This window comes from Dipodomys spectabilis, unplaced genomic scaffold (genome assembly GCF_019054845.1).
Source record: "Dipodomys spectabilis isolate Male_0828 unplaced genomic scaffold, ASM1905484v1 ptg000387l, whole genome shotgun sequence".
NCBI classification, from domain to species: Eukaryota; Metazoa; Chordata; class Mammalia; order Rodentia; family Heteromyidae; genus Dipodomys; species Dipodomys spectabilis.
The window spans coordinates 2,010,764-2,036,508 of NW_024871064.1; the positions used below are offsets into that span (position 1 = coordinate 2,010,764).

The 25,745-nt window shown below is 35.1% G+C and overlaps 1 protein-coding gene across 1 annotated transcript in view; it reads left to right on the forward strand.

The window, feature by feature from the left end:
• The window catches only part of Ralyl (RALY RNA binding protein like), a 662,376-nt gene that overhangs the window by 542,899 nt on the left and 93,732 nt on the right, over nt 1-25,745 (forward strand). The window contains exon 4 of the mRNA XM_042667303.1: nt 7,026-7,058. Coding sequence (XP_042523237.1) covers nt 7,026-7,058 — 33 coding nt within the window. The remainder of the gene's footprint in view (nt 1-7,025; nt 7,059-25,745) is intronic.

Genomic DNA, 25,745 nt, shown 5'->3' on the forward strand with positions numbered 1-25,745 from the left:
ATGTATAGGAAGTACTCTTTCAGCACAAGAGTATTCTGTGGGTTATTGCTCATGGCTAGATTGCAATAATATCCTTGACATTTATGCTAACAAAGATGAAAACTTTCAAGGCACACACAGATGTTTTGGGCAGATAGAAGAAAGGAATCTGGTGCATATACAGGCTAATTTTTTTCCATGTTGCCTATCAAAGAAAATTGCTTTTTCTTTCTGAACTTCAGTTTTCTCGTGCACTCTTTCCAAAACTGCATTAGCTATAGTGCTTTAAACATTCTCTGGTGTAATAAACAAGCCTTGACTTTTGTGATAATTACTACTCCATTTGTGGAAGACGATGGAAACACGTAAGAGTTGACAACACTATTCTTTTCTACATGAAATAGATTCATGTTTGTCTTTAACCTATTTCTGTAAATGTATAACCTATTTCTGTAAATAAATTCTATTCTAGAAAATCTCAATATGAAAAGATGTCTCTTTTTACTCCCTATGAAGGATTATGTAACTCATAAACAAATCTTGGAAAATTTCCACACTTGCTTTGGTTTATAATTCAGATCTGCTCTGTATCTGAGAGAGTGAGTGTACTTTGAGTTTCATTTCTTTCTGGCATGAAGTATACGTGAGCTACTTCTAGAGAAATCATCTCTTCTGTATTTATCTGTACCTCCACTGAATAGATTGGAGGCTGGTTCCATCAGTCAAAGTGCAATTTTTCCAAGTCAACATTTGGGAATTTCTCCTATATGTTGGGTGCCATACTAGTTAAAGCTTAATAAAAATTGTCAAATAGTTCTGCCCCCAGGCTTTATTTCTGTATACCTACAGGCCTACTTGTGATTCTTAATCACTTTTTTCATTCAACACCCTCCCTGGTTACCTTTATTCTCTCTTACAATTTCATCTTACAGTTCTGCATTGATCACATAACTACTGACTCAGTCTTAGCAGTCCAAATGTCTCTCTGGAGTTTCAGACCCAGCCTTTCATCTGTCAGCTATGGAGTATCTTCTCCAATATGATCTAGCGTGGTTGTTATGGTTTTGATATAAAATATCCCCTGTGGGCTCATCTATTAAATGCTTGGTTCACAGCTGGCAGTACTGTTTTAGGAGGTGGGAAACAGCAAAAGATGGACAAAATTGGAGAAAGAAAGTCATTAGGAGGTTTTTCTGCTCACTGTCCCCTTAGTTCTCTTTTCTTCCTGCCTACCATGAGGAAAACATCTTCTCCACATACTTCTGCTGCCATGTTGATATGCTGCTTCCCCATGGGTTCCATAACACGAGACAAGTGACCATGGACTCAACTATCTGAAATTGTGAACCAAACTAAATAATTACCCCTTTTACGTAATTTTTCTCGAGTGCTTGCCTAAGGAATGCAGAACTAACATAGTGCCGCCATACTAACGTATTCTTCTCCCTGTATTCTTATTTCTGTCTACTGGCCATGTATCCAGGAATGAAGATCTGTGGACTCCAGGGGTTAGAATGACAACAATGCTCAGTATTTATTAACTATTCATCTAACTGCATTTATTTCTCTAATTTATTTATTTTTCACAACAGCCCTATGAATTGGTTTTATCAATAACTCAATCTGCATATATGGTAATAGTCCACAAAGATAGTCTTACCTTTCTAAGGCTATCCAGTCAGAGGTGGATTAGAAATCAGACAATCTGTGTTCTTAGGCCTCTGTCACATCCATCATAAATGTGGGTCCAGCTTGGGCTATCACTATTAAAATAGAAATTATTAAAGATTAGTGAATACCCTTGTTGCCTACTCAACTACAAGATCATGTAAACATAAGACAACATTTTTATAAGATGCTTCGGAATTGTGAAAAAGCACTAGTCTTCCAAAAACATTAGAAATTACTTCTGTAAAAATACTAATTGTATCAAAGCACAGGGATATGAGAAAGCATCTGCAAAGCATGTAGATAACATTTGAAATCAAATGATATTTCACAATAGAGAAAGAAGTATAAATATAGAATATGTGGCAGTGCCATAAGACTATGTAAATAGAAGAGAGAGCTGAGATGCATACAGTATGGTATGGGACTTATAAACCCAGTGCCCAGAATTCCTAAATTCAAACCTTAACCATTTATTGGCTGTGTGGGCTTGGTTAAGATTAAAACACTGCTCTCAGTTTCCTCCTCTGTAGAGTATCCAGATCGCTAATCTGTACTTGTGAAACGCTTTGAAGACTACCTTTACTAAATATGGTTTAATTTTATGTTGAAATCTTATAATTCCTTTAGCCCCAAGTATTGATCTACAAATTGTGTTACCTTTTATTTCTCTACTATTACCTGTTTTTCTGAATGATGTTGTTTATCTTATTCTACTCTTAAATATTACTGGGCACCAAGTAAAGTACTATTAAAGTCATTGCCTGTTTCTTGTGAAATATATAAAATCAATCTCGTTCTTCATAGAACAATTATTTTGTAAAAGATTGTACAAAAGTTCCCACTTGGCATATCACAATGTAATCACCTGTTTCTAAGGACAAAATTGATCAGCAATTTTCTCCCAAGGACTGTTTCTTCTAGTTTGCTTTTACTTTTTCTTTAGTTTTCAGCATGAAAATTACTAAAATAAGCCTTTCATGCATCCAAGCAGTTTTAGCACTTAGAGTTAGCAATTTGTCTTTACCTAAGTCACGACCATGAGGATTTGTTCTATACCAGGGATGCACTGGATGATATACAATGTGTAATCACATCCTCTTCAGCATAATCCCTTAAGGTCAGTGAGCTTTCTGCTACATAGTTGGGGGAACAGAAGGATGATCAGAAACTCTGACTTGTCTCAAGGCTAGGAAATTTGCCTTGAAGCCATGAACCATGACTGAGCAGATGGATACAAAGCAGAATATCATTCAACACAAGCTTGTAACCACTTTCCTATACAATATATTTCAATTTTGAGGACAAAACATGAAGCATATGACTGATGATGGCTTCCTCCAATATTTTTGGCTCCATTTCATTGAAGAAAATTCTTCAATGAAAGAAAAGAGTTCTGGGAGCCCTGCTACCAGGTGTTACCTTCTATGACTTAGAGTGGTTAAATAGACAATGAGCCTTTCCTTCACCAACAGCTACACACTTCACTCCATTTTGGTTTTGTTAGTTTTTGCATAGGTTTTATTTTTTCTGAGACTGTTTAGACAAAGATCCTTCTCTTTATGCCTCCCATGGAGCTAGGATGACAGGGACCACCCCACATCTAGATTTTTATTGGACAAGATATGGTCTCACAAACTTTTCATCTGTTCTAGCCTCAAACCACAATTCTCTTCATCTCAGGCTCCCAAGTAGTGATGATTAAAGACATGAGCTACCACACCAGGATGTGATCATTTAATTAGCCTTCAAATTCATTTTGTAGTCCAAGAGTGATATGCTTAGTGACAGCCATAATATTACAAGTGCAGAGATGAGCATGACTCTGCAAGATGCAGGGGTTAGACTGCAATAAATTTTACTTTTTTATTGTGAAAATACTGTACAGAGGGGTTACAATTACATGGGCAAGATAATGAGTACATTTCTTACCAAGCATTGTAGCCTTTCCTTTGTTTCCCCTTCCTATCCCTTCCCATCCTTACCATTCCCCACCCTGTCCACACACACACACACACACACACACACACACACACACACACACACACACACACACACCAAAGTTGTAAAGTTTGTTTTCGACATAACTCACGTACATCTCATTGTTACAATGGGTCCACCTGTATCCCTAGTTAAACGATTTGTTTTTCCCCTTCCCCTCCACAAATTATACCAACATCAAATACAGTGAAAGCAGGGGTTATATTGTGGGGGGAGGACATACAAAGCAACAAAGAAATCATCTTATAAATGTGTTAGAAACAATAGACTATGATAAATTTTAAAAAATAAACAATCATGCACAAGGGAAGAAAGAAAAGGAAACTGGATTGTTGTACAGAAATAGAATGCTAAAAAATCCAATGCCAGTTTGAACTAGATATATGCACAATTTCTTGGACTAATGTGTTTAGTAAGAAAATGGCTAAGGGCTGGAGGTAGTGCTGTGGCTCAACTAGTAGAGTGCTTGCCTTGGGCACAAAGAGGCTCAGGGACAGTATTCAGGCCCTGAGTTCAAGCCCCACAACCAAAAAGAAAAAGGAGAAGGAGAAGGAGGAGGAGGAGGAGGGGGAAGAGGAGGGAGAGGGAGAGGGGGAGGGGGAGGAGGGATGGAGGGAGGGAGGGAAGAAAAGAAAAGGGCTAAGGAGTAACCTGGGAAATGGGTGTGAGCACATTTGGGAAGTACTATATAAAGTTTAATTTTTTTCATCCAGAAGTAATGGAAATTGCCAAGAAAGGTGAAGTCATAGAAGTAATATTTAAGGAAACCTGTCACTACAGTCAGAGGATGAAATGCTGCTATGGAAAAAGAGTTTAAATTATTCCAAATTTTAAAGATAGGAGAAGTCCTGATATGTATTAAAGACACACCTGTTTTGTGTGGATTTTTCTGTGGTTATTTCCATTTCCTTCCAACAAGATAATTATATGGCATGAATTGGAACACCTTTTTGTGTGAAAGAAATATAGTAAATATTTTAAGATTATGAACACAATCTCTGCTACAGCTACTAATTTGCTGCAATGGCACAAAAGCATCCTTAAATAATGTCTACATGAAATGATTTGGCTGTGTTACAATGGGCTTTGTTTGTAGGTACTGAAACTATAATTTCTTATAATTTTGAAGTATCAGGAAATAGTTTTCTTTTGATATTTTCTAACCACTTTAAAATGTTTTTTTAGAAAAGCATTTTTAACATCATGAGAGGAAAAGTGACACTGTCCAAAAAGAAACATAATCCTTGCTTGACTTATGTGACTTTAACCCCCCTCTATACCACTTTTATAATAACAATTAAAATTAAAATAAATCAGACATCAAACAAGAATTGGCTTGTAGTTCACCATTTACAAAATTTTGGTTTATAGGAAATTAGAACTCTCAGTCAAACATCATTTTGGCTTTTTTTGCTCAAGGTGGGTATTCTACCACTTGATTCACATCCACATACCCAGTATCATTTGTAAAGTTTTCTGCTTGTCTCAGACATATATTAGTTATTGCAAATAGAGAAAGCATGGAACCTATGTTTCTTTGGGCTTGGCTTACTTCACTTAATATAATTTTTTCCAAGTCTTTCTATTTCCTAAAAAATGGGGCAATGTCATTCTTTCTGATGGAGGCACTCTGTATATATACCACATTTTCTTGATCCATTCATCTACTGACAAGCAGAAAAGGTCAGATAAGTTGATGTTAGGTGAAATGAACCCCAAGGTAAGTATTCAAATGTTTCTGCTTTTATGCGATTGTTTCCAACATATTTATAAGATGATTTCTTTGTTGCTTTGTTTGTCCCTCCCCCACAGTATAACCTCTGCTTTCACTGTATTTGATGTTGGTATAATTTGTGGAAGGGAAGGGAAAAACAAATTGTTTAACTAGGGATACAGGTGGACCCATTGTAACAATGAGATGTACAAATCGTTATGTGGAAAAATCAACTTTGGCGGGGGGGGGGGGGGGGGGGGGGGGGGGGGGGGGGGGGGGGGGGGGGGGGGGGGATAAGAAATGTACTCATTATCTTGCCCATGTAATTGTAACCCCTCTCTATGGTATTTTCATAATAAAAAAAATTTTAATAAAATTAAGGGGCTGGGAAGGTGGCTCAGTGGTAGAGTGCTTGCCTTGCATGCATAAGGCCCTGGGTTCAATTCCTCAGCACCACAAAAGCAGAAAAAGCCAGAAGTGGGGCTGACGCTCAAGTGGTAGAGCGCTGAGGGACAGGGCCCAGGCCCAAAGTTCAGGCCCCACGACCGGACCCAAAAATAAATAAACAAACAAATAAATAAAAATAAAAGTAAAATTAAGTTTTGAATTCTCCACTGAATTTTCAATAGAACATCATGATAGAGGTAGTCAAAGTGGAAAGTTATATGGTAAGAGGAGGGCCACCTAATCAGCTAATCAGGCTAAGCTTGTTAGTCAGTAAACGTATATGATCCTGTGTTCAGCTACATACTGGAAACCTTCAAATAAAAGACAATCAATAAATACTATTTCGAAACTACTCTGATCTCAGCATTTTTATTCCTGAAGATCAAAGACAAATTTTATTGGTTTCATTCAAGTTGTTTATTACCTCCTTAAGGAATGTGGTTCAATTGCTGTGTTTAAATAAATGGATTGGGTGACTCCAGGGTGCCATCTCACACCCACAAATTACGTACCTGAACAAAAGTCTGACAGATCTTAGACTGAACTTATTGGAAAGCCTAGGGAATGAATTCTATTGATACTTGTATGTTTTTCATTTTTCAAGTGTTCTTAGTGGAAAATAGGGAGGAATGATCATGATCATGATAGTTCATATAAACAGTCCCTTACATTGTACAGAACTTCTCTCATTTCTTTCAAGTAATTTTCATTTTATCACTGAGCACTCTTTATATCTTATAAAGCAAACATTCGAAACATCTCTCATTATTCATCTCCAACAATTTCCCCTAGTTCCAATGACTGTTCTATATCTAGGGGTGTTTCCCCCAGTAAAGGGCCATATTTGCTGTCTTCCTCTTCCAATTACATAATATTTACCCTGAATATCAATTATTCAGCCAATATGTAACCACACATTTCTTCATTACCACAACTACAAACAGTTAACACTACAACTCTACACACAAATTACCATGAAAAAAGAAAATAAGTGAAGTATGTATATATAAATGCTACATTTTACTTGTATCATTTTATTTTGCCTCTGCTTTTATCCAGTGAGACTATCAAGTTTAAATTAGGTTTTAATATATTATTTTAAGTTTTATACTATAGCTAAACTATGTATAATAATTCTTCCAGATTCATTTAAAAGCAATTTTTGAATGTGCAGAAAACTGCTGTGTTAAAATGTATTTTTCATACTTTTTCATAGACTTGAATCAAAGGAGCCATTCCTGTCTGTTGGGTGAGTATACCTCTAAATATTTTCCATATAAGCTATTTAGTTCATATTGAGCTAAATGGAGATATTTCCAGTTATTTTCCCTGGTTTTAAAAACCATAACCTCTTGCATGAACCATTGCTATCTTTGCTTTATAAAGACTGAACTAAATATTCCCTGAGCTATTTTGGGTAATTAGTACATAAGCAATCCTGTGTCTGCTATAAAAGCCATATACAATGTGATGATTACTTTATTCTTACCCTAAAAGGATGTACTCAGATTGGCTTTAAAATTTCTGAATCCAAAGTGGTGCTGTGACTCAAGTGGTAGAGCACTAGCCTTGAGCTGAAGAATTCAGGGACAGCGCCCAGGCCCAGAGTTCAAGCCCCCCCACCACCAACAACAACAAAAATCCTGAATCACAGGTTCATAATACCTAGTCTGTTTACCTAAGAGTATACTTTTCTCTTTGCTCAATGTTTCTCCTCCACCTTTAGAACATCTTCCATACCTGTATCTGTCTCTCCTCCATTCACTTCATGTTATTCTACTAATTCACTCACAAGAATTGCTTCTCTGAATGCGAAGATGAGAAGCCCCAAGGCAAAGTTGCCTCCTCTGATGGTCACTGTTTTTGGGGCTTTTTTATTAAGATAATCTTTTATTACGATGTCCTAAACTATAACATCAGTATCTGGCTGTTGGTTTATTGCATCTTAAGTTGCTAGTAAAGAATAGCAATGAATGATGGTCACTGTTTTGAATCATAGTGTAAGTCCTAATCATGATACATTGTTGACAAGGTTACATATGTCTGGCATTTAAAACTACTTAAGAAACAACAATGTTTTTAGTCTGGTCTATCAAATAATTTTGACTAATATATGAAAATATATTCTGAATGGAATTTTCATGCTTAGTATTATGGATGAAATATATCACAAATTTGGAAGATGTCATCAGGCTGTATTTGCTAAGGAAAATAAAAAGTTACACTCTACTCAAGGTTAGTGACCAGAAATATGATGGAGTTAGAGTTTTAAATGATTAGGTCAATTTTCTTGTTCACAGCCCTAGAAGATTTCTACCATTCATTGAACAACATTGCTCATAAATCCCTTCTATTCCTCATCAAAGCATTTCATAAAGCCATTTAAATCCTAAAAATCAAAATAATTGTTTGAGTAGGTGGAAGAGGAAAATGAAGTATATGCATTTTATTGGAGGATTTCATGAAAAATGAAAGGTCAAGTTGGTCTGGTCATAAAAATCATTCCAAAAAAATCATTACAGTATACTTTTCTTCTACAGTGATCATCAGCTCCTATTGTTAAAAAGCTCCAAACCCAAAGAAATCTTTTATTGGAATGCATATGTGTCTGCCCTGGAGTCAAGAGGGCTGAAATAGCTTCTCTTCATGCTTCACTTAATACATTTTCTCTGCAGCCTTTTGTGTTCTGAGATGGGATCCATTTTTTATTGACTACCTCTGCTGAACAAGGGCAGACCTTAAGTAATCTTTGTTTTAAACTCATCAGGAGTTTGTCACCCACTAGTAAAGCCCCAAGAAAAATTTTCCAAAACAAAATTATGCATAATTCAGCAAATGCTCAAAGTAGGAATAATGTTAGGTATTAAATAAATATTACTATTCTCTCTCAGTCATTCTCTATATAATATGCATGTACATATGTAGATACACAACACACACACACACACAAACACATAGGGTGATTTCATAGCCTGGCTATTATGAACATTCTTGTTATAAACATGAGTACACAGTAACCTATATTGTATGCTGACTTAGATTCTTTCAGGCTTTTGAACAAGAGTGATATACTTGGATCTTATGGTTGTTCTTCCCTATAGGTACCTATAAGAAGGGATGAAAGTTTGTTCCAGAGTCTGATTCTGTTTGTTCAGGGTAGTGATACAGTAATTATTATTATGAGAATGGTGATATGATGTCATTGTACAAAGGGATTATAATTCTATAAGTCATGAGTACAATGCTTCTTAGTCAATGTCACCCCTCTCTTCATTATCCTCTATTTCCCCTCCTATCTTTGTAGTAGTCTTTAAAGTTACCCGTGTGGTTCTGAAGCCAGCCAGGCCTGAGGGGCACTCTCTGTATGGACTTGTCACCCTTCTTTATCCATGTACATACACACAGATTCTTGGAAATCTTTTCAGAAAAATCTTTGCCATGTAACTTCACACAGTATCTTCTTTTGGATGCATATGATGGAGGTGAACACACAGGTCTAGGTTTGTCTTGCAAGATAGCCATCAAAGATCAGAACAAATGGGAATAGCTTAGAGGATATGTCATGCAAGTCTCCTCACCACCTGTGCCGAGGTGTATAAAAATCTCATCTTTAGGTTGACCTGGACCTAAGGATGAATCATATTCAATTATATACATATAAAGAATTTGAAAATATAATTTAATGCTGGGCTTAATTGCACATGCCTGTTAGCCCTCAGGATTATAGAAAAGGGCATCAAAGTTTTAGACTAGCTTGATGTACCTAGAGAAGCCCTATCTCAAACATATCCATAATAGTATGTAGACATATATTATATATGCTTAAGAATTTCAAATCCACAACTTTTTCTCAAATAAGTTTGAAAGCATTATTTAAATCACAGTAATTCAAATAGTTTAGAACAATCTAAAAGTTGTATTTATGGATGTCAGAACTTTGGGTCGATTTTCAAGAATAAACCAAGGATGAAAGCATCAGAAAAGGGCGTATTTCTCTTTTTTTTTTTGGGGGGGGGGGGGGTCCAGTTGTGGGGCCTGAGGTCTGGGCCTGGGCGCTGTCCCTCAGCTCTTCAGTTCAAGGCTAGCGCTTACCACTTGAGCCACAGCTCCACTTCTGGCTTTTTTCTTTTTGCTTATGTGGTGCTGAGGAATCGAACCCAAGGCCTCATGCATGCAAGGCAAGCACTCTACCACTGAGCCACCTTCCCAGCCCATGGGTGTATTTCTTTTGTGCTTTGGACTATGAGTTAGCTGATCATTGACAAGACCAGCTGGATGGAATCTGCTTGCCAAGACTTCCAAAATGGCCAACGTCTATTCCACTAAGTAAAGGAAGCTAAATATCGTCAATGCAGTAAAGCTCACCCTGAATCCGAAACTAAACCTAGCTACTAGCTATGTTTCATTAAATAATTTCTTGAATAGTCTTCCTTAAAGTATATTTTATTTTCTCTTTTAATTTCAAGTTCTTTCTTTGTTCCTCCTCCTTTCCTTTCATTTTTGTGTCACTGGCAGTGGGCATTGTGGAGATATATAGATATATATGTTTATATGTATACATATAAACACAGATATATGGGGGATTATTTGTTTTTTAGAAGATAATGACACTAACTTTGCAATAAACTTGCCTCAAATTAACCCAATCTCCTGGTTCCAACCCAACCTCCTGGCTCTACTTGCCTAGAATAACAAGCATATGTCAATACAGATGGATGGCATCCTTGCAGTCTTGAAACTGAATTTGAATCTTCAATATGGTATTGAGGTCAGAATTCAGCACCTTGTGCTTGAAAGCTCTATTATTTCAGTCATACACTCTAGCCCCTTTTTCCTTATTGTGTTTTGATAGGGTCAGCTGGTCTGGAACTATTATCTTCCCAATTCCATCCCCTTGAGTAACTAGGATTCCAGGTGTAGCCAACAGCAATCAACAAAGGTGCTTTCTTGAAAACTTTATTAAGCCTTGATACCATATTAGACTAGAAATGTATATTAGCTTGTTTGTATACAGTGTCTAGAGGAGACCTTACAGTGACTCACATTACTATATTAGCAGCCACCTGCTTTATGAGTATCATCTAACATATAAATATTATAAATGACTGAGGACTTAGGAAAATATCTGATACATAGTAACCATGAAATATATGTACCAATTACCTTTAATATTCTGTGGAATAGTTAAAGCACTTTATATATGCATATATATTTATATATATATATATACATATATATATATATATTTCCTAAGGTACATCCTAGTAAATCATAAAAACTCAACTAAATCCAAACATTTGAATATTGTAGAAGAGTACTAATATGGCTAAATTGCAGGAAGAGAGTGAAATCAGCCCAGGATGCACTGACTTTCTGAGGAAATCTTTAAAGAAGCTAGACAATAAAAAAACAAGCAAACACAAAACCAGCATCATGAAAACAGTAAGACAATCCTGGGAGGAACTTAAAACATGTCCTTAACAGTAATCAAAGCTTTAATAGTATGACCAGGAAATAGGAAACAAATACTGTTTTATTGGTTTACATTTTAAGAGTTGGTTGGTAACAAAACATTAAAAAATAAAAATAGGATCATACAGGTTTATATAGATATTTACCAGTCATGTAGGAATTAAGGCATTGTCTTAATTTAAGAACTTAGAAGTCTAAAATATTGTATTGAACAGATTGACAAGACATTTTTTATTTTTATTATTATTATTATTATTATACCATACAGGAGAGTTACAATTCCATGGGTAAGATAATGAGTACATTTCTTATCAAGCATTGTTGTCTCCTCCTTTGTTTCCCCTTCCCATCCCTTCTCATCTCCCTCCACCTTGCCTCCCCCTTCGCCCTCCCTCAGCCCCCCCACGTGACCCCTCCACCAAAGTTGTAAAGTTCATTTTTCGACATAACGACTTGTATATCTCATTGTTGCAATGGGTCCACTCGTATCCTTATTTAAACTATTTGTTTTTTCCCTTCCCCTCCACAAATTATACCAACATCAAATACAGTGAAAGCAGGGGTTATATGATGGGGGAGGGACATACAAAGCAACAAAGAAATCATCTGTCTCAGACATATACTAGTTATTGCAAATAAGGGAAACCATGGGACCTATGTTTCTTTGGGCCTGGCTTACTTCACTTAATATAATTTTTTTCAAGTCTTTCCATTTCCTAACAAATGGGGCAATGTCATTCTTTCTGATGGAGGCATAGAATTCCATTGTGTATATAAACCACATTTTCTTGATCCATTCATCTACTAAGGGGCATCTAGGTTGGTTCCATAGCTTAGCTATGATAAATAGTGCTGCAATAAGCATAGTCGTGCTGGTAGCTTTAGTATGGTCTTGTTTGTGATCATTTGGGTAAATGCCCAAAAGTGGGATTGCTGGGTCATAAGAAATCTCTATGTGGAGTCTTTTGAGGAACCTCCATACTACTTTCCAAAGTGGTTGAACTGACAAGACATTTTTAAGCCCAAAATAGAGCCTATACTTATCTTCAAAGGGAAGCACAATATCAGTAGAGACATATAGGCATTCCTGGAAAAGGCCTTGGATGATTGGTAGCAGAGGGAAGGTACTATAACGAGCACATCCTTCTTGCACATCCACTGGTCTAGAAAGATTAAATGGTTTACCACAAGCCAGAGATCAGATTTCTAAGTTAGTTAAAGTGTGTAATGTACATGTACATTAAATACTTCGTACAGCTAATACACTTTGATTATAATAATCAACAAGTTGAGGTAGACTGCATGTTCAGAAATTATACAAGGATCCTGATGACTTATCGTGCTTAGTGAAGTAGAGTCATTAGATTATTTATGTTCGTATCTATTGGTTTTGAACTAAAGAATAATGTTTTTCAAAGTGAGACTACAGTAGAGCTACTTAGAACACCATTGCAATTTGTCAGGTACAGTATGACTTGAAAACACACAGAATTGAATAGTATAAAGTAAGAACGGAAAGTAAGGACCTAACAGAAACCACATAGTGAGTTCAAGGCTAGCCTGTGCTACATAGGAAGATCAATAAATACATGCACACACATGCGCGCACACACACACACACACACACACACACACACACAAAGGTCTAGTATCAGTAAATGATTGAGTGATCTGTTAAAGGTTTCATGAATGAATAGGTAGAATCCTGGTGATAGGATGACACACTACAGTCCAGGGACAGGGTAAAAACTCATGTATAGTTAATAAGAACCCATCCCTAAGTGTTAAATATGACTATTGAACATCCAAGAATTACTAATGGCCAGTTCAATGCCTATCTTCTGATGGTTTGGTTTCAGTTTTCTCTAAATCTCCATTGGGGAAGAGGATAAAAAGATACGACCAATTTTCTTCTAAAAAAGAAATCTATTTTTGTTGGGTTTTTTTTCAGACTCAAACAGTGCTACCACAAAATTAATGATTTCTTTAGCAACTTCATTCTTTTCCCAAGGCCCTTCAGGCTCCTTCTCTGGAGAGTACACAAAGTTTTTGCAGTGCTATTTTTGTAATCTAAAGCAGTTGTGCTTTCAGGCCTGATGCTACAACTGTAATTTTAATTTATCAACCTGCCACTCAGAGAAATGCTGTGAAAACATCTGAAAGCTTAAACCTATCATTTATTTCTGCACCTGTCAATGACACTTTTCTGTGCTTGTCAAGATCGTTTAAATGGTACCATGATGGCATATACAATATCACCAATAAATTGGGTAATCAATCATTTGTGTGCATATTTTGACAAGAGTGTCTGGAGTTCGTGGGCACATTTTAGGAAGAAGGTCTCATGTTACTCTTCAATAATGAAATGCAGTAAAGTCATTAGAAAGATTCGTCCTCAGTCCCTACTTCACCCCCAAAAAATAATAATAATTTAAGAAATAAAGCCACTAGTTGTGACTGAAATGGCTTTTATTTCTTAAGTGAAATGTTCTCCTGGGGGAAAGGAAATAATTACAGATTATAACAGGCAGGAATATAGTTACGTAGGGGAACAAAAATGCATAGGATCATTAAATAGATTTATTTAGGTCCTTCTTTTAAAGGAAGCAATGGTGCAGTGCTTTACAGCTGATGGTATTTCAAAAAAAGTGATATCAGCACTTCTGCCACTATCTAATTTGTTCATATAATAAAGTGTCACATTAACCCAAATGTGACAATTCAGTTTCACTCTCAGAATTGATACTGTTATAATCTATAGGCAACTTCACTCTCACAAAAATTTGGAAGAAGTCTTTGTTCAATATATAGAGAATTATAGAAACAGATAAAGATATAGATCTAGACAATGCACATATACATATACATTATGTATTGAATACATACATATATACACATAGAGCCTACATGTAAAGAATCTATTATCATTAAATCCATTCAACCCATAGCAAATCTCATATCCTATATAATGTGTGTCTATTTAAGATAAAATATTATTAAAATGTAATCTTAATATTGTCTAAAAAATCTAACTATATTCATTTAACACTTATTTGTGGTAATCTGAGTATTTACTACTTTTTAAATTTTTATTGTAAAAGTGTTACTACTTAATTATTTTCAAAAGTCTTACAAGTCCTTGAGGATTATGACCACTTCATATCATACAACAATTTATAATGTGTTGTCATTAAATGTCCATATTTATGGAAATAAGTATGCATATTTAACATACATAATTACTAGGTCTCTTATTATAAACTAATCAAATTTAAAACAACCAAAGCTTTGAGAGCCATATGAACAAACTCAGCTACTATTGTTTCTGTACTGTTCTATCCCCTTATTCATGGATCATGTTTCTTTTGTTCTGTGTCTTAATTTTTTTTTTACTACTAGGGTAAAAGCCAGGGTATTTAGACATGCTTGTCAAGAACTCTTCCACAAAATGAAACCACCAGCCCCTAATCATGAGATTTTGAAAGTATCAGGCCACACTGGAAAAGACAACCATATAATCTGACTGGTGAAAAATCCATTCATTGAATATATGTGAATAAAGTTGTTTAGATGTTTCATATAGAAATATTTCATGAAAAGATAATTTTTATTCAATTTAAAATAAGGTCTCAGTCTCACATAATATAAAAAGCAATCCTGAATACAATCTCTCACTAGAAACAAAACTGAAAAACATAAAATGTTATTGTGTCCTTCATGAGACTACCTTAACCCCCTCAGAGGATAGAAAACTCAAACAATTTGTGGAGAATAACTTTTTTTCTTTTCTTAGCTTCATAAAATACACTTAAGCTTAATTTCCAGTTCAATCATGACTTATTCACTAAATATTTTCTACAAGGTATAAATAATACTAATCTTAAAAAGCTCAAAATATTGATTTTTCCTTAATAGTGTCTATCAATGACTTTTTTACTGATTTTCTCATTTATAAAGTAGATGTCACTGTTTTTTCAATACTAGAATACTGGGAAGAGAAATCCTATACAACTTCGTTAAACACACACAGAACACTGGTAGCCATATTGGACTGAAGCCCAATCTGTGGCTTTTGCTGAAGTAACTGATGATGTCATGCATCCTAATACTTCCTTCTCCAAATTTCGTATTCTTTTGAGTCATCACAAGCATCCAAACAACACCTTTAATTATTCAGGGAAATAATTCACATTCAATAAAAGTCATTTATTGCTGTTAGAGGCATTGTGAAAGTACTAAGAAAGTTTTCAGTCCTCATTTTCAACTCACATTCTATTCATCCAGCTAAGGATGACTGATCTTTATTTTATCAGTCTCATAATGTGACCTTTTCAATGTTTCTAGTGACATTTTCAAAGTACAAAAGTGTATCTTTTACTCAAAAGGATTTTCTACTTAACTCTGTAGAACAAATCTGTTATCCCAATAAAGTTGATAGTGGACAAATATTAGCAAAACCCAGGCATTATTCATGCATTAGTAGCTTATAAGAAAAAAGGGATAGTCATTTCCCTAAAGAGAAAAAATGCATTTAGAAGTCATATTTTTCATATAGTAAGGTACATTAAAAATTAATGCCAAAAGTTTCATGTTATTAGAAACCTCATTATCTTCTTGATGAAAATTTTACTAGTTTACATTCAAAATGTACCATTAGAAGCTGAGGGTCTCATTCAATTTAAAAACAAATCACATGCCTGTGGTTTAGTCAAAGGTAGGCCACCCTCAGCTACAAGTCACCCTTAGTATCCACAAAAAGTATGTATAAGATGAAACACATGATGAGACATTTCTCCCCGATATTGACTGAATTATCATATCATGAGGACATGGTGATATAACCTAGCTGGATACTAAAAAATCTTAAATGCATTTAAAAATTGAAGCTCTCTGAAGGAACTATTTTTAAGATACACTCTGTAAAACATGGATCTTTGATTATCCACATGAATCACAGTGAGTCTGTGGCAAGCTAAGTACACTAAATTCTCCTGTAACGCCACCAAGTCATAGATGGAGGGGCTGCTCATTCCTAAGTTCTTTAAATTGCCAGCTTTAGGTTTGAAGCTCTAGAGAAAAGACTTGACAGCATCATTGCCCTTTGTGCAATGAACAGCTATCCAATTTCAGTAAGTACATCAATTCATTATTTGAAGGTCTCTGTATGTGTGAAAAATATCACATAACGATGTCAGCTCTGCACTAGCCTATGAAACAGACAAAATATCCTATTAGATACTGAGCTTTCCATTTGTACTGCAAAGATCAAAACCTCTACTCATCATTAGTGGAATTTCAGTAAGGAATTTACACAATTCATTTTGAAAATATAGGATGAAGGCGATACAAAGTATATTTAAATAAATGTCAAATATGTGTTTCCTATTCTCTGGTCCCTATTATTTTTAGAGCAATGTTAATAGCTTAATATTTAAATCTCCAAAGTACAAGTTAAAAACACAAAGTGGATGTCACAATGCCTCATTATCAGCATCGTGGTCTTTACTTCTGAATGTCAGTTCAGTTCTGTTTAGGTGAGATTTACTTAATATTAAAAACTTGTAGAAAATTAGAAAATGCCTTCAAAATGTTGAGGGAAAAAATATGTCTAGTCCAAAAATGCTGGCTATCAATCAAGTGAAACACATTGCCAATTAAATCATACAGATAAAAAAGAATATTATCATTTGCAGTAGAAACATTCTGAAAAGTCCTGTGAACATTGAATTAGCAATACTCTATCATTGTTCTTAAAAGAAATACAGGACTTGGTTCCTATAAACCTCTAGCCATTATAACTTTGCCAGACACTTAATACACAATTTTGCTTAAAGACCCTCTACTTAACATGCATTGTTGACTCATTCATGTTGAATTCCTAGCTAACAATAATAAAATGAATGTATGCATGAAATTATCAAAGTTTTCAGGTACCTCTTTCAGCTCTCTTGCACTTAAGATCATTTGACAACCTTTCGACACCATATTTTAAACCATTTCAAAGAGCCAAATCACCATGCAAAAACAAACAAATGCAAAAAGTACAGCATAATAGATCAAAGGAAGGGTGCTAGTGTACAGTATGTGAGCTAAAATAAGAAAGCAGAGAATGACTGTGTTGGCCTTCAGCTGGGAACATGCCAACCAGGTGACTCAAATATTTTATTATTAGTGTGTGAGTGATTGAGAGAACTCAGGCAGCATTGATTTGAGGTTGCAAATAATTTTACAAATTTAAAAATACTAAGAATCGGGGGGGGGGGGTAGTTGTGGAGATGGGGAAAAACAACAGAGCAGACAACAATGCTTGATAAAACATGTACTCATTACCTTGCTCAGGTAACTGTAACCCTCCTCTGTACAGTATTCTCACAAAAAAAACTTATTAAAAATACTAAGAATCAACTGTATTTTCAAAAATCTAAAGATACACAAACACTTTCTAAGAAACCCATAAAAGATGCTCTAACAAAATATTATATGAATTAAAAAAAGAGAAGAAGGAATTCAACACAAAAGAGAAACAAGCCCTCAGAAGAAAACCACAGTGGTTTCATCAGAGATCTAGAGAATGTTAGCTCAGGTTCTGAAAGGCAAAGGAGAGCTCCAGGAGGAATGAAACATGAGACAATTATAAGTGCCAAGAAAACAACAATTTGTACAAGAAGGAAATTTAATCATGGCATTGTGCAGTTTATTACTCAACTGTAAATGATATGTATATAGTCATAACAATATGAGCACTAAATATTGACTTAAGCAAAACAGAAAATAATTAAAAAGAAAAAGAGAACACTAATGAAAAAGCTTTTCTGTCTACATAAACAGAGCAATATTCTGAGGACTCAAAAAGTATTGATTCCTCTGAAAAAAAGATTTCCTCCTAAGCTGAGTGCTATTGCTCACACCTGTATTATTGTTAATCAGGAAGCTAAGATTTGTTGAATCTCAATTTGACCCTAGAATAAAAAGTCTGAGAGACTCCAACAAAATATTGTATAAAGAACAAGCTGTGAGAAATGGAAAGACATGGAAAAAATTATACTAAGCGAAGTAAGCCAAACACAAAGAAACATAGGCTAATTGGTCTTCCTCATTTGTAATAACTAGAATGTGCCTATAAATCTACAAGTAATCCCAATGGATAGTAAAACAAAAACAATCACACCTGGCCATGATTAATTAAACAGCAATCTAAGTATCCATGCAGTGAAAACAAAGGATATTCTTAGGAGAGGATCTCAAGGGCTCAATAGCTATGTACATAAGATCATATAAAATGATGCTTATCAAAATTAATTCCAAGAAATGGAAGGAGGTTTTTATTATACTGTTTGCAGTTTTTTTCTTTTTTCTTCTTTCCCTTTTTCTTTGCTTATTCCCTTCTGTCACTGTTTTTTATTTCTGTGCCTTTTGTCTAGTATATAAGTTTATCTGATTTGGGAAGGGGAAGGGAAAGCACAGAAATGGTGAGACTGTGAATCAATTCAGCAGTGATATTCACTAGACACTATGTTGGAAATGAACTATACAACTTTGGGGCAGAGGGAAGTCAGGAGGGGAAAAACTGGGAGAGAATGAGGGAAGGAGTGATACTGTTCAAAAAGAAATGTACTCATTATCTGATTCATGTAACTCTAACCCCTTTGTATACAACCTTTATAATAAAATCTTTCAAAAATGAGAGAAAAAAAAGACAGGATAGAGGCAATCTCTTCCTGGATATATTTTGATTAAATTGGAGCAAACAGGTTGGCTCCTGCTGATTTAAGACAGTTGTGTTTTCTTAATGTTTAAGTGGCTCAGTCAAGCAGGATTCCATGCGAATAACACGCTGATTAAGAAACTGAATCAGCAACTAAACCACCTGGTAAAAACTAAGAAGAGTTACATCTCTGAAAATTCATACTACAAGAATACTCTCATAAGAGTGCAAAGATATGAAGACAGAGTTTCCATGGCAATATTTTTATATTAAAATGACAGACGGGAGGGGAAAGATGTTACAATACATGCATATTATGGTACAAGCTGGCAGTGGAAGTCTACATATGTGTTTTATAACATCTCATAGATGGAACTCTAGAAAGTGACATAGAAAAAAGCCCGAAATAAATTTTACATAAAAAAGATTTTTAAAAAAACTACCTATAAAGAATGGAGAAAAAGTCAGAGGCTAAACATTCAAGTCATAGTATTGGCACACACACACACACACACACACACACACACACACACACACACACACACACACAGATTTAATTCTAGAAACTGAAGAATATTGCAGAAGATATCTATTTCCTTAACTCAATAATTCTCAGAAGGTACCTCTAATTAAGAGTAATAAAATATAAGAAGAAACTAATCTTTAAACAAAACCCCAGAATCGATACAATGCTTCATTTCTAGTATAAGAGAAAATTCTATAGGAAGAAAGAAAATTTTAAATAAATCATTATGAAGAAATTTAAGGAAAAACTAGACAAATATTCCCTAAGCAAAATAGAGGCAAATACTGTGGCCCCAAAATGATAACAAAAAATAAAAATAAAAATAGGATTAAATACCATTGAATTTAATTTGCAATCAATGATATTCACAAAAGAACAATTTTACAGAATATGAATCAATAAAAAAGGTAAAACAGAATTAATTCTTTCATTAGATTTTTAAATTTTGAAATGTAAGGACATATGAAGACATCCAAACTAGCCAAGAAAAAAGGATGCTGACAAAAAGAAATCTGCATTCATTTTCCTCCCTCTGGTATGTACTACCATGAAGACAATAATAAGCCCTTCTCAAGGTTAAGGTACAGGAATTGTATGTGCAATGTCGTAGCTTCACTAAGTGATGAAAACAGAAAGACATTAAGAGAACCTGCTGTGTCATGTGACTGCTGAATTTCTTTCTTCTCTTCCCTGGAAACCAGCATGATCAGAGCAATATAATCCACAAACACATTTTAAACAATTATTTAAATACAGTTATTTAATTTACTTTCTTTAACCAAGAATATCACAATAATATCCAAGAATATCACAAGTGAGACAAAGTGACTTGATTTTTTTAAAAAAGAAGAAAAGAAAAACAACTTGAAAGTGGCTCTGTGGCTCAAGTGGTAGAGTGCTTGCCTTGAGCTGAAGAGCTGAAGGACAGTGCCCAGGCCCAGAATTCAAACCCCACAACAAAAAATAAATAAAATAAAAGTAACTATTGTGGAAAATGATAGTGGTGGGAAAAATGAGAGATTTCTGAAGTTTAAATGGAAAAAAAGAAAAAAAAGATGGTGACATGGAACTCTGAAGAATAGAACCACAGAGCCAGGAAAAAAATAATAATAATTTTTTCCAAGTCTTTCCATTTCTTAACAAATGGGGTAGTGTCATTCTTTCTGATGGAGGCATAGATGAATGGATCAAGAAAATGTGATGGATATATATGTGATATATATGATATATATACAAATGGGTCAAGACAATGTGGTGTGTATATGCATATATATGTATATGTGTTTGTATACATACATATATATGTATAATGTATATACATGTGTGTGCATATATACATAGACACATGTAAACATGTATGTATACATATATCTATGTATATATATATATGTATATATATATATATATACATACCACATTTTCTTGATCCATTCATCTACTGAGGGGCATCTGGGTTGGTTCCATATCTTAGCGAAAAAATTATATTAAGTAAGCCAGACCCAAAGAAGCCTAGGCCTCATGGTTTCCCTTATCCACAATAACTAGTATATGTCCAGGACAAGCTAAAGAGGTCAAAAGCTGTGTACATATGACTATATAACCTGATGCTAAGCAAAATGAACCTCAAGGTAGGTACACAAGAGATTTTTATCTTCCTTATTGTTCTTTTTAATATACTTATAATTTACAATGTGATTTTTTTGTTTTTGTTTTTGTATGATCTTCCCCCATGTTATAACCCCTGGTGTCACTGTATTTGATTCCAGTGTCCTGAATCTTGTATATATTTTTCTAATTTGGGGAGGGGAAGGGAAATAACAAAATGCTTAAATAAAGATTCAGGATGACCCATTGTAACAATCAGATGTACAAGACACTATGTTGAAATCGAACTTTGCCATTTTGGGCGAGGGGGGTGGGGGAGGGAGGAGTTGGGGAGGTGGGGAGAAAAGGCATGGTAAGGGAAAAACAAAGGAGGGGGTAAATATGCTCCATAGTAAATAGAATCATTACCTTGCTCATGTAATTGTAACACTTATGTACAGTATCTTTACAATAAAAAATATCTATTTTTTTGTTTTAAAAATTCTTTTTCTTTTTTTTTATTGTGAGAATACCGTACAGAGGAGTTACAATTACATGGGCAAATAAAAGAAATGCAAATCAAAACAACATTGAGATACCACCTCACCCCAGTTAGAATGGCTATAATCAAGAACTCTAATAACAACAGATGCTGGAGGGGATGTGGACAGAAGGGAACCTTACTGCATTGTTGGTGGGAGTGTAAACTTGTTCAAACACTTTGGAAAGTTGTATGGAGGTTCCTCAAAAGACTCCACATAGAGCTCCCCTATGACCCAGCAATCCCACTTTTGGGCATTTACCCAAATGTTCACAAACAAGACCATACTAAAGCTACAAGCACAACTATGATTATTGCAGCACTATTTACCATAGCTAAGATATGGAACCAACCCAGATGCCCCTCAGTAGATGAATGGATCAAGAAAATGTGGTATATATACACAATGGAATTCTATACCTCCATCAGAAAGAATGACATTGCCCCATTTTAAGACTTGGAAAAAATTATATTAAGTGAAGTAAGCCAGGCCCAAAGAAACATAGGCCCCATGGTTTCCCTTATTTGCAATGACTAGTATATGTCTGAGTCAAGCAGAAAAGGTCAGTTAAGTTGATGTTAGGGAAATGAACCCTAAGATATGTATTCAAATGTTTTTTTTCATGCGATTGTTTCTAACACCTTTATAAGATGATTTCTTTGTTGCTTTGTATGTCCCTCCCCCATGGTATAACCCCTGCTTTCACTGTATTTGATGTTGTTATAATTTGTGGAGGGGAAGGGAAAAAACAAATTGTTTAAATAGGGATACAGGTGGACCCGTTGCAACAATGAGATATACAAGTCGTATGTGGAAAACGAACTTTACAACTTTGGTGGGGGAGGGGGGGAGGAGGGTGGGGGAGAGGGGAGGATGGGAAGGGATGGGAAGGGATGGGAAGGGATGGGAAGGGCTAACAAAGGAGGAGGCTACAATGCTTGATAAGAAATGTACTCATTATCTTGCCCATGTAATTGTAACCCCTCTGTACAGTATTTTCACAATGAAAATATTTAAATAATAAAAAAACAATTACATGGGCAAGATAACAAGTACATTTCTTGTCAAGCATCGTTGCCTCCTCATTGTTTCCCCTTCCCATCCCTTCCCATACACCTCCCCTCCCCACCACCCGATCCTCCCCCCTACCCCTCATCAAAGTTGTTACGTTCGTTTTTCGACATAACGACTTGTACATCTCATTGAGGCCCTGGGTTCGATTCCTTAGCACCGCATAAGCAAAAAGAAAAAAGCCGGAAGTGGCGCTGTGGCTCAAGTAGAAGAGCGCTAGCCTTGAGCTGAAGAGCTGAGGGACAACGCCCACGCCCAGAGTTCAGGCCCCACGACCGGACCCAAAAAAAAAAAAAATTAAAAAAATATCTATTAAAAGAAAAAAGATGGTAACATGGGACTCTGAAGAATAGAACCACAGAGCCTGGCACCGGTGGCTCAGGCCTGTAATCCTAGCTACTCAGGAGGCTGAGATCTGAGAATCGCGTTCAAAGCCAGCCCGGGAAGGAAAGTCCGTGACACTCTTACCTACAATGAACCACTAGAAAATCGGAAGTGGCTCAAGTGCTGTGGCTCAAGCGGTAGAGCGCTCTCCTTGAGCTGAATTGCTCAGGAACAGAGCCCAAGCCCAGAGTTCAAGCCCCATGACCGACCAAAAAAAAAAAAGAAAGAAAGAAAAGAAAAAAGAATAGAAACATATTTCGAAATAACATCTTGTACATCTCATTGGTGCAATGTACTGTATTTTCACAATTAAAAAAATAGAAACATAAAGGAGCCAGTCTCCTCTCCAAATACACAATTTGGGGATAAGAATTAATATATTAATATATAAGAAAGGAATAGAAATCACAACAGGGAGCTATATTTATACAAGAAGGGTATAAGTTATATATGATGGAAAACAAATCAATGTATTTAATGAATATGCCCTTTTTGTCTCTACAAGGTTTGTAGGACCTATTCACTTAGGTAATACATGTTCAATGAAATATAAGTTTTCAGTAAAAACAAAAAGTTATTTATGAGTATCTAAAGGTTTGGGGAAAATGAGTAACTCAATAAGCCAATTCCAATATATATTGTAGTGATCAAAATGGTATATAAAGGTTTGCCAAAGACTTTCAAGATATTTTTAATAATAATGGCAATAAGTGCTATCTTCCTGATTATAATTTACTAATATAGATGAAAACTATACTTGTGACTTGTTTTGGCACATATTGCATGTAAGTACTTTTCTCATTGCTATTTTACTTTGAATCAATTATAACAGAATGCATGTTAGATCAAATGCCCTGAGCTTCTACTGATAAACATACACATTTTTCTCCTTTCAATTATTTCTGTGCTGGATTATGCTGATAGATTCCCAGACTTAAATTTGGTATTCATTTCCTCTTTCTAGTTTACTTTGACTTACTGGGCTGATTTTTTCCCTGATAATATTTTTTAATCTTTCTTATTTCAAAATGTGTGTGTGTGTGTGTGTGTGTGTGTGTGTGTGTGTAAAATGACCATTTATTTTCTGAGTCAAGTTTTCAGCACCTTGTAGGTTTGGAAAAAAATATTTTATATTAACATACACATAATTTGAAGTACATTTTTTATTCCTTCTTGGATCCTACATCAGCTTAAGAGACTATAGCTTGTAGTGAGAGCTTCACCTCCCCAGAACACTAAAACCTATATGTGAATTTCTAAATGTTACATTTGACAGTGCAATGTGATTTTAATAAGACAATAAAATTTGATCCTGATAACCCAGAAAGATATCATGCATTAATTCTCTTTTCAAACTTCTCACAAATGGTTGGCAGGTTCATCTTGAGGTGAGTGTACTATATTAGACCATATAAAATTCTTTCACTAAGCAAGGAGCTAAGAGGAAATAAATTGATAAGTGGAAGAAAAGTATGGCCCAATCTGGCTAGTGTAATGCTATAAATGTCCTAACATAAATCTATTTTTTCTTATAAAAATAGGGCATGTATAATTCCAGCTAGTTGAGAGACAGGAATAGCAGGATTATAGTTCAAGCCAGTCTAGGTCACAAAAACCTGAGCCCTAGCTGAAAAACAAACTAAATAGAAAAAGACTACACATGACTCAAGTGGTAAAGTGCTTGCCTAGCAAGTGTAAGGCCCTAAATTAATCTCCATGCTTACAACAAAGAAAAGAAGAAAGAAAATACTATAGCAGAAAGTTCTAGGCAAGTGTGCACATTGAATTCACAAAATATCTATGTGGTGGCTACAAGTACCTTCCTTATAATCTGGCAAAACAGACTTATAAATAAGCACAACAATATATGTATAGAAAGAAGGATATGTAAGACGCCTCAAAAATAAGGCTTATACATTAATCACTAAATTCAGTGAAAACAAAGAGATGGATAATACTCTACTGGATTTTGACATGAGTCTTAGAATATTTAACTGAAAACTTTGGTGTCAAGAAATTCAGATAAATGAGATTAAGTTTAAAGAGGAAAGACAGAAATGATTAATGGAGTGGAAGGATTGTGAAGAGAAAAAGTTGACAGAAATAAATCTATAGAGGTTAGCTAAGTGACAAGGAAAGCAGAGAACTTACCAGAAGGAATCAGATGTAAGCACAAAATGACTACAATCACAGGGAGCACAGTAAGGAGAATTTAACCTAATTTAATAAATTTTATAACTGGGGAAGGTGTAGGGTTTGTGCTAATCCTTTAAGAATGAATGAATTTCTGATTTAAAGAACATACAACATATATTGATGAATGGGGTCATAGCAAGAAACTTGATATTAGTCAATCAATTGAGTTAATGCACTAGATTATATAGAGATACAAACATGTTTCTGCCTTAGAGCAAAGAGCTTGCACGTACTGAGAAATGCTGAAGAACTAAGAATAATTGAATACATACTGAAGGACAGGTGGAGGAAGGAACTACCTGTTGAAGAGTTCGGAATATTGAATAATCTGAACATTATGTACTTGACTTAAGGTGTTATGTTATTGATGTTATCACAGTGGTGATATCACAGTTATAATTTGCAAAAAAAAAAAAATAGCGAACATGATAAATGTGGAGATTCAGGATGAGGAAT